The sequence below is a fragment of the Pithys albifrons genome, chromosome Z (assembly GCF_047495875.1).
Source record: "Pithys albifrons albifrons isolate INPA30051 chromosome Z, PitAlb_v1, whole genome shotgun sequence".
NCBI lineage: Eukaryota > Metazoa > Chordata > Aves > Passeriformes > Thamnophilidae > Pithys > Pithys albifrons.
This window is the reverse complement of record NC_092497.1, coordinates 53927020-53936241: the sequence shown is the minus strand read 5'-3', so window position 1 is coordinate 53936241 and position 9222 is coordinate 53927020. Positions and strand designations below refer to the sequence as shown.

Genomic DNA, 9222 nt, shown 5'->3' with positions numbered 1-9222 from the left:
TCAGTGTCAGTTCTTAAAGGTGTTCTTCTAAACAACATGAACTTGCTAAGCTATGTCTAACAGAATTTCAGGAACATGTGAGAAAATCTTAAGTAACTTCTAAATGCTACCTAAAATGTTAAAGACTTAGGAAAACTTATTCAACCTATCTAACTCTATGAAAACCTATGAAATACACATTAAAATCCTTAGGCAGCACTGGGGCACATTAAAATGTTAAAGACTTAGGAAAACTTATTCAACCTATCTAACTCTATGAAAACCTATGAAATACACATTAAAATCCTTAGGCAGCACTTGCAGGGAAGAGGCTCCTTCCCCACAGGCTCAGGTGGCCCCAGCAGACGCAGCTTCCCCGCTCAGTTCTCCACAGAGCTCCAGCAGCACAGGCAGACACTGCCCTGCAGAGAAAGTCGGGTCCTGCACAGCCTGCAGAGCCAGTCTCTGAGCTGCCAGAATCTGGAGTGGGGAGCTCTGTGCACAGCTGCGATGATGTACAAGGTTTGAAGTGCCAGGCTGGAGATTGCTGGGCTGTCCTCAGTCATGCCTTGAAGGGCTGCGAGAGAAAGGAATGGAGGCAAGATGAGAGGCAAGCTGTGTGGGTAGCCCTGGGACCATCCCCCCCAGCTCTTGGCCCGGCCAGCAGGGAGCAGGGCCCCGCGGGATCAGCCCCAAGGTGCTGGCCACCCAGAGCTGCCGTGCCCCTGCCAAGTGTGCCTCCTTTGGCCAGCCTGCCCCTGGTCCGTGCAGGGAGCAGAGCCCTGGGCAGCCGCGGCAGGATGGCAGCTCCCTGCCCAGGGTCTGTGTTGCTGCCGGCAGCCCCCACGGCCACGGCGTTGCCCTCACTCACCCTGGCGGATGAACTGCAGCTCTTGCAGCTGCCCCGTCATATACCTGGCGGCCGTCCCTGCGAAGACAGAGCCCATCAGGGCCCCACGGCACAGCTGCACCACAGCGGCCGTGGCTGCCAGCCCGGCCACACGCCCTCCTGCCCTGCCATGGGAGCCGCATGGGGCCGGCCGAGGGGCGGCTGTGCTGGCAGAGGGGGCAGCAGCCGCGGGGGCACTCGGGGCTCCACAGCCCCCGGGCCGGCCCTGCTGCCGCTGCAGCAGCCGGGCAGGGCCCCGCGCTGGGGGCTCACCCATGAACCTGACGGCCAGCTCTCGCTGGGCCTCCTGGCGGCTCTGCAGGTACGGCAGGGCCTGGCGCACGTACTCGGCCGCTCGGCTCTGCTCCTTTTGCAGCTGCGGAGAGCAGCGGGGCACGGAGGGAAGGCTCGGCACAGGCTCTGGCCCTGGGCCGGCCGCTCCCCGCGCCCACCACTGGCCTCCCCTGCCCCAGTGGCCGGCCAGCAGCCGCTGGTGCTGGGCTTTGCAGAGAGCAGAGGGCTGGGGCGCTGCCGGGGAGCCCTGGGGCCGGCCTGCACCACAGCCCGGCTGGGCCGGGGCTCTACCAGCACCCTTGCTCAGGGGACAGGAGCCTGCACAAGAGCCCACATGGCCGAGCCAAGGGAGCAGTGTGTGGGCCACAGGCTGGGCTGTGTGGCTGCTGCAGTGGGCACAGGCACAGTGCCAGCCCCTCACACTGGCCAGCAGGGGCTGGCACTTTGGGGACGTCCTTACCAGGCACTTGGACAGCCTCCAGGGCTGTTCCATGGTCACCAAGTGCTCCAGATCCCTCCTCTTCAGGAACGTGGCTGCACGAAGCAGTGCTTTCTGAGAGGCCTGCAGAGCAAGAGACACCAGGATACTGAAGTGCAGCCCAGGGCACGGGACCCACATCCCTGCACCAAGGCCGGGATGAGGCTGGAGGCAGCGATGGGCCAGGGCAGGAAGAAGCCCAGCCCCCTGCCATGGGGACACCAGAGCCCACAAGTCCTCACCTTTGTCACCCTCTTGTTCTTATTATGCCAGTGGAAGTAGAGTGGGAGCAGGCTCAGGCACACCTGTGGCTCCAGGATGTTTTTTCCTGCTCCCTCTACCACTTCCATCACCCCAGTGAAGAGGACCATGGAGAGTTGCTGCACAGGGCTGAATTCCTTGTAGGAAGGAAGAGGAAAAGATTTCAGCACTGGCTTGCCCAGGCCCACCAGGGCACAGGCCTGAAAATTCAGAAGGGAAAACAATTTTGTGGTGGCACCCAGTACCCAGGGTGGGGGACACAGAGCCTTACGTGGTCAAGGAGTGGCCAGATTGCCTCAGCCAACTTGAGGGCGGTGGGGCTGGATATTTGGATGGCTTTGGACTGGAGCACGTTGATGAACACAAAGAGGGTCATCCCAACAATGTCTCTGTCTGCATCCCGCAGTGCCTCTCTGAGGCTTTCAGCGAGGTTCCAAATGTCGTCAGCCTGTGTGGAACACGACACTGTGCTGTGAAGCCCTGAACGGCTGCAGCGCCAACAGCGCTCCGGCGGGGCAGCCCCCGCACTGCTGCCCTGGGGCCCAGAGGCCAAAGGCCTGTCCCGAAGGACTGGGGCAGCTGAACGGGGAGGCAGCAGAGCTGGGAGCCCCACGCTGCCAACTGCCCCCTTCTCACCATCACGGGATCCTCGCTGAGCACCTCCAGGCCTCGGAGCGCCAGGCGACGCCTCTCGGGGCACTCGCTGCACAGGTGCCTTGAAAGGATCTGCAGGACGCTGTCACTGCATTCCCTCGTGTCCAGGCAGTGCAGGGCCTGAAAGGCATAGAGCAGTGATGGGGTGCCCGGGCAGCAGGAGCCCGGACCCGCACAGGGCTGGGCCCAGGCAGCAGCACGGGGCACGGGCACCGTCCCAGGCAGCTGCAGCTGCCAGAGGGCAGGGAGCTGGAGGCAGCACGGCCAGGCAGTGCTCGCCATGGGAATCACCTCCACCAGGAACGCCAGGGCAGGGAGCTCCCAGCAGAACTCTTCCCTGCTGAGCAGCTCCAGCAGGCTGAGTGCAATGCTGTAACTCAACCATTTGCAAACACGGCACAGCTCCCTGGCAGGGGGAAAAAGGCACCACAGACCCGGAGCCAGGTGGGCAAATCTCTTCTGGAACTGACTCACAGAGGCCTGGTTTTTGCCCACCACCCCGGGAGACACGGGGCCTTTGCCAGGTGGCTCCTCCTGTGCAGGTGCCTCTCCGACCCTTTTGCAGTCTGCTCAGACATCCCTTGGGGACAAGACCCTCTGGTGCATGACCACGAGCACTGTGTGGGTGCCGCATGCACAGGGTAGAAGGGAGAGGAGCAGTGGGGAAAAAGGGGTCTCACCTGGCCAGCAGACCCACTGCATAGTGGTGGGTGTCAGCATTGAGGGGTGTGTCCCAGCCACACCTGCGTTCCATTGACATCAACACAACCTCACAGCCCAGATGGCAGAGCAGGGGTCTGATGGTCCGCACTGCAAGCCTCTGTGCAGAGCAAAGCCCGGTCATGCAGAGAGGCCTGGCCCCAGCCCTGAGGGCATGGCAGGGAAAGAGGACTGGCATGCAGCACCTGTTGACAGTGGTGGTAAAGCAGTGTTGCTCCTGGCATCGCCTCCACAGGGTGTCCACCTCCTCTGGCATCTGCTGTGTGGTCGCAAAAATTTGGAAGAGCAGAGCCATGTGAAGGCAGGGGGAGTTCTCCATCACTGGACCTGGGCACCAGGGCAGCCGGAGGATCTTCCACAGTGCCACAGTTGCCTGCAAAAGACAAACCACCCAGAGACAGCTCTCAGTGCCCACATGTCCAGGTGGAAGGGCACGAGAATGGGAGCCAAAGGCCAGGGGAGACATAGGGGGACCACCCAGCCTGCTGCCCCTCAACCTGCCCCTAACCCAGGTTTGCAGCCCAGTGCCTGAGGCAGGGGGAGGCAGTGGTGAGGCAGGAGAGAGCCACCAGTGAGATGACCTGGGGGCAAGCAAAGGTTCCAGAAACTCACAGCCAGGGCAAACACATCCGTGTCATCCCCATCAGAGGTACGTATCCTGTGTGCTGGCCAGTATGGCAGCACAAGGAAGAGTATCTGCAGCACCGGCTCCACAGTCTTTCCTGAGGAGATGATCGTCCTCCACATGGTCTCAGCAGCTCTGTGGTGTCAGAACTCAGTGTCAGGGACGCCTCAGACACAGCACCATGGCCCGGGCAAAGCCCAGGGGACAGAGCCACGGTGCCTTGTGTGGCAGGGAGGCAGTGTGGCATCAAGACTGGGGGCTGACATGAGAGCCTGGGAAACAGAGAAGCTGGAGTGTCCTGGAACTCTCCTTCTCTCTGGCAGACCATTTGGAACAGGCTGTACAGGCTGATGGGTTGTAAAGACCCCTGAGCCCTCAAGGCAAGTGGGCCCATACCTGTCACATGATGGGGCACAGCGCAGGAGAGTGACCACGACATTCCCGGGGTGTGCCTCGGAAAGCACTAGAAGGGTCTGGTACAGCCTGTGCTCATCAGCCACATTGCACGAGAGCCACCAGTGGATGTACCTGACAATGGCTGGACCCTGGAGGGAACACGGGGGACAGTTGGAGAGCTGCCAGAGAGAGGAACTTGCCCAGCTTCCCCCAAGAAGTGCTTCCCTTCCCACCACACTGTGCTGGTCTCAAAGCCTGAGGGGGCTCAGCAGACCCAGCAGGAGGGGCCACATGGCCCTGCGGGGCTCAAGCCCTGGACACACGCTGCTCACTTGCTGAGGTTTGTAGACATGGTTGTCCACAAGCAAATGCAGGATGGCAGCACCAGCCTCAGCATTGCAGAGGTCAGAGTTTGCTGTGTCCCCAGAGCCCATGAAAGTGGTCTCTTCATGCAAAATGCATCTGATGAATTCACAAATCATCTATAGGAGGAAGGAAGGAGGTGAGGGATGTCCCATGGAGCGCTCCACCAGCAGGTCTGCTGTGAGCAGTGGCAGCAGGCCCAGCCCAGGTGGGGATGGCTGCAGGTACCTGTGCTGCGCTGCGGAAGCGGCCACGGGCACGGTCCTGCTCTTGTCTCCGATCCCAGCCTGGATCTGGCAAAGAGCAAGCACAGTGAGAGCTGAGGGGCTGCAGGAGAGGCTGGAGAACACAGCCAGGCCCTGTGCTCCACTGGTGGGGCCAGCTCTTGGATGCCCAGTGGTCGGAGCATGGCCACCGGTGGGACCAGCTCGGGCCCCTCTGCCTCCCTCCCTTTTCCTGGGAATGTCCACAGGGCATGCGACAGGATGAGGCCAAGCCAGCTGCAGCCACCAGCCCTGAGGCCCAACTCAAGCACTCACCCTCCTGCAGGGGATGGAACTGTTCCACCTCTTCAAGCTGCTGCACTGGAGCAGCCCCAGGGCCTTCCTCCTCCTTCCTCATCCTAAGAAGCCTGAGCGGGCTGAAGCGTCTCCCTGCCATCTCACAGTCTGGCCTCGAGGGCACTTGCAGGGGAGATGGCTCAAGGAAACCTGCTGGTCACCAAGTCCTACAAAATGGCCTCGAGGGCACCTGCCACAGGGATTGGAAACACCTGGGAAAAGATCCTGGCCACAAGAACCTGCTTTTCTTTAGCTTCTGCTTCTTCTTTCTTTACTCTCAGTAAGTGCTGGCTTGAGAGTTGAGAAAGGTGCCTGCATGGAGGAGAGGTTCAGCAGCTGCACCCCAAGGCTCGTGTCCCATCAGAGTCTCTGACAATGGCACCAATGGCACTGCCTGGGCACAGCTGAGTGTGGAAGGGGAGCCTGCCCTCAAGCACGGCCACTGAAGGCAGGCAGGGTGAGAGGCTGCAGCTGAAGCTGCCAAGGGTTGCCGTGAGGCTGGGCAGTCAATAGAAAGCTGGTGTGGCCCCTTGTCCTGAAATCTTTTGCCAAAGCAGGAGTAATTGTGCCCCCAGCAGCCTGGCCTTTGGCACGCTGGCCAGTGTGGGTGCCTGAGTGAGGGGCCCATGCGCTGTGGGTGCTGCTGCTCCTGTGCACACCCTGCTGCTGTTCTCTGTGGGGCACAGAGCCCCTTGGGCAGCACAGCCTGTGCAGCCCTGCTGGAGGGCACCAGCGCCCTGCCCGGGGGGGGGCAGCAGCTCTGGGAGAAACATTTCTAGTAGTTGAATTTTCCAATGAAGACAGAGTCCGTGAAGCAAAGAAAATCAACAATCAGAAAGCTTTACTTACAAACACGTGTTGCCGTGCCCTGGCTACTTTCAGTCCCTCAAAGCACACCCCAAAATCAAATTGGCCTCTTTTGAAGGCTCCTAAATCCCACCCCATCCACGGAACAGAAAGGCCATTCCCTCGCCTCTGATTGGCCATGTTATGTTCAGAGGTGGGGTCTTGATTAAGATGGCGACTTCTATGGGGGCCCTGTGGGGGAGCGGATACTTCATTTACATTTATTTCACAGTCCCTCATTCCTGACTCTACATTTCTACCATATACCTCTGAGTTAGTAAAAAAAGAAAAACTCCTTTAAAATGCATGCATTTCCCCTTTTTGTTGGTAGGAACTTTTGGTTAATTCATTTACTTGAAAAACAACATTCATTTCTCATAGAAGGACCCACCGATCTCCCAGTTTACAGACATTGTCTGGTGTTCCCTGGGCATTCACAGAAGGAGAGAAGTTGATCCAGTTCCCAAATGCCCATGGAGATGTTGGCAATCAGCTCAGCAGGATGCTTGGCAGTGCCTCTCAGTCAGCCTGACCTCTTTAGATACACTTTTCCTCAGCATTTTGTCTGCAAAGTTCAGTATTATCTCAGTGGTGAAACTAGGAAGTATTGAAACCTGCAGTCACTGATTCCTTCAGTGCAGAAGTGCAGGTGTTTGGGAATGTTGTTCCTTCCCAGCAGAAATGCAGCTGTTTGGGAATGTTGTTCCTTCAGTGCAGGTGTTTGGGAATGTTGGTCCCTCCTGTGAGGCTCCCACGGATATGTGGGTCACATTCCCCAAAGGCAGCTTTGCCTTCCAAGCTGGAGGGGGTCTTTGCTCCCCAACACCTCTCCCAGTTGGCACTGTGTGGTGCCAGGCTGGTTCTCCTGGCACTGGCTGTGCCCTGCTCCCCTTGGCAAGCACCATGTCCCTCAGGATCACTGGGGGTTTGGCTCCAGGGAAGATGTGCCGAGAGGGGCAGTTCGAGCAGCACTGCCACCCCCAGTAAGGGTGAGCCAGTCCTTCCCAGTGCCCTCCCAGTTCATCCCAGTCCCTCCCAGTGCTCTCCCATCCCCTCCCAGTGCTGCCAACTCCAGCAAGGGCTGCACTGAGCCTGTCCCTCCCAGTGCCCTCCCAGCTCATCCCAGTCCCTCCAAGTGCCCTCCAAGTTCATCCCAGTCCCTCCCAGCACTGCCACCCCTAGCAAGGGCTGCACTGAGCCAGTCACTCCCAGTGCCCTCCCAGTTCATTGCAGTCCCTCCCACCTCCCTCCCAGTTCCTCCTAGCACTGCCACCTCCAGCAAGGGCTGCACTGAGCCAGTCTGTTCCAGCCCCTCTCAGTGCCCTCCCAGTTCAACCCAGTCCCTCCCAGTACCCTCCCACTCACGTCCCAGTTTATCCCAGTCTCTCCCAGCACTACCACCTCCAGCAAGAGTTGCACTGAGTCAGTCTCAGTGCCCTCCCAGTACCCTCTCACCATGCTTCCAGTTCATCCCAGTCCCTCCCAGTGCTCCCCCACTCCCCTCCCAGTTCAACCCAGTCCCTCCCAGTGCTCCCCCACTCCCCTCCCAGTTCATCCCAGTCCCTCCCAGTGCTCCCCCATCCCCTCCCAGTTCATCCTAGCCCTTCCCAGTTCCTTCCCAGTTCATCCTAGCCCTTCCCAGCACTGCCACCTCCAGCACAGGCTGCACTGAGCCACCCACAGCACTGAGTGGGAGGGGACAGCACTCAGCCTCTCCCAGGACATCCCACAGGAACAGGAATCTCTTTGGCACAAAAATCCCTACAGAATTCCTACAGAAAGTCTGAAATCTGCAATTCCAATGAACAGGGCTGTTACTAATGCAACATCCTGGGCAAGGGGTGGGCTTTGTGTCAACCGCTGAGATGACAGAAGGAAGTCAAGTGTTTGATAAAGGACTCAGGAAGAACTTCCCTGAAATACTCCCAATCTGAGTTTTAAAGACAGTGGGATGTGCAGCATTGCAGAAGCCAAGAGAGGAAAGAAGATATTCAGCCTGTGCTTTGTCTCTTCTCTACAGCAACAGCAAGTGTAGAGCCCCAACATGGGGGGCAAAAGAGTCTGGTGTGGCATCTGTGCAGCCCCTGCCAACAGTGCCATTAATGCAGGGGCAGTTCCCTCTGCAGAGCTGGGAGCAGAAGACAGGAATTCCAGGAGCAGTTCCCTCTGCAGAGCTGGGACCAGAAGACAGGAATTCCAGGGGCAGTTCCCTCTGCAGAGCTGGGAGCAGAACAGAGAAATTCCAAACCCCCTTCAAGAAAATCTCAAAACACGGCAGAGAATTTATATTTTCTTCAGCCAGGAGCACATGTGGAACCAGCAGCAATCCAGATTCCATGTGTGCTCCTGTGCAGGGATCTGCAGAGCCCAGGGCAGGGCAGCAGGAGGGGCAGGAGCTTCTCCAGGCCCCAGAGCTGAGGTTGCCCTGCAGCCCAAGGAGGAGCCCACCCGGAGCAGGGGGATGCCCCAACAGAGGGATGTGAGCCCGTGGGAAGCCCATCCTGGAGCAGAGTCCCTGCAGGGCCCTGTGGATCCCTGGAGAGAGGAGCCCAAGCTGGAGCAGCTTTGCTGGGAGTGTCGGGAACATCTTTCATTGCAACAAACAGTGTTTGAGTCTCGTGAGTTCCTTCCTCTCTCCCAGACAAGGCTCAGTCCTGTGTGCACCCACAGCTAGATCAGGGTGTGCCGCCAGGAGGGGTCTGAGCCTGGAGACCAAACCTGGAGGCCCCAGCAACAGGAGTGAGAAGGTGTGTCTTGGCCAGAGCACAGAGCTGGGCTGCATTCCACAAGAAACTGGGTTTTCTGAGGCTTTTCAGGGCTGGGGCTGGACTTGATGATCTCAGAGGTCTCTTCCAACCCAGCTGATTCTATGATTCTCTGTGTGACATGGAGCCTGGATTGGGTTTTTGTTCTCAAATTTTCAGAGAAAGTCACTCACCTGAACTGGGGCCAGGATGGACAATCCCTGTGCCTGAAGCCCCTCTGTGTGGGCCCCACAACCAGCAGTGCTGAGTGAGACCCACTGAGCTCTCTGGGGCTGCAGCAACTGCAGGGACTCTGCTCCAGGATGGACTTCCCACGGGATCACATCCTTCTTTTTGGGCATCCCCCTGGTCCAGTGTGGGCTCCTCCTTGGGCTGCAGGGCAACCTCAGCTC

General features: G+C 58.8%; 1 protein-coding gene across 1 annotated transcript; it reads right to left on the bottom strand.

Moving 5' to 3' along the window:
• Positions 1–1099: 1099 nt before the first annotated feature.
• On the bottom strand, positions 1100–5280 carry LOC139685040 (maestro heat-like repeat-containing protein family member 7; the record flags this gene model as incomplete). The annotated part of the gene is given in 12 exon segments (XM_071581558.1): positions 1100–1156; positions 1158–1244; positions 1623–1724; positions 1883–2038; positions 2173–2349; positions 2538–2961; positions 3236–3648; positions 3888–4035; positions 4297–4445; positions 4629–4778; positions 4888–4952; positions 5199–5280. Coding segments are annotated over 12 exon segments (2010 nt in total), but the record flags the coding sequence as incomplete, so codon positions are not given.
• Between the last annotated feature and the right edge of the window lie 3942 nt (positions 5281–9222).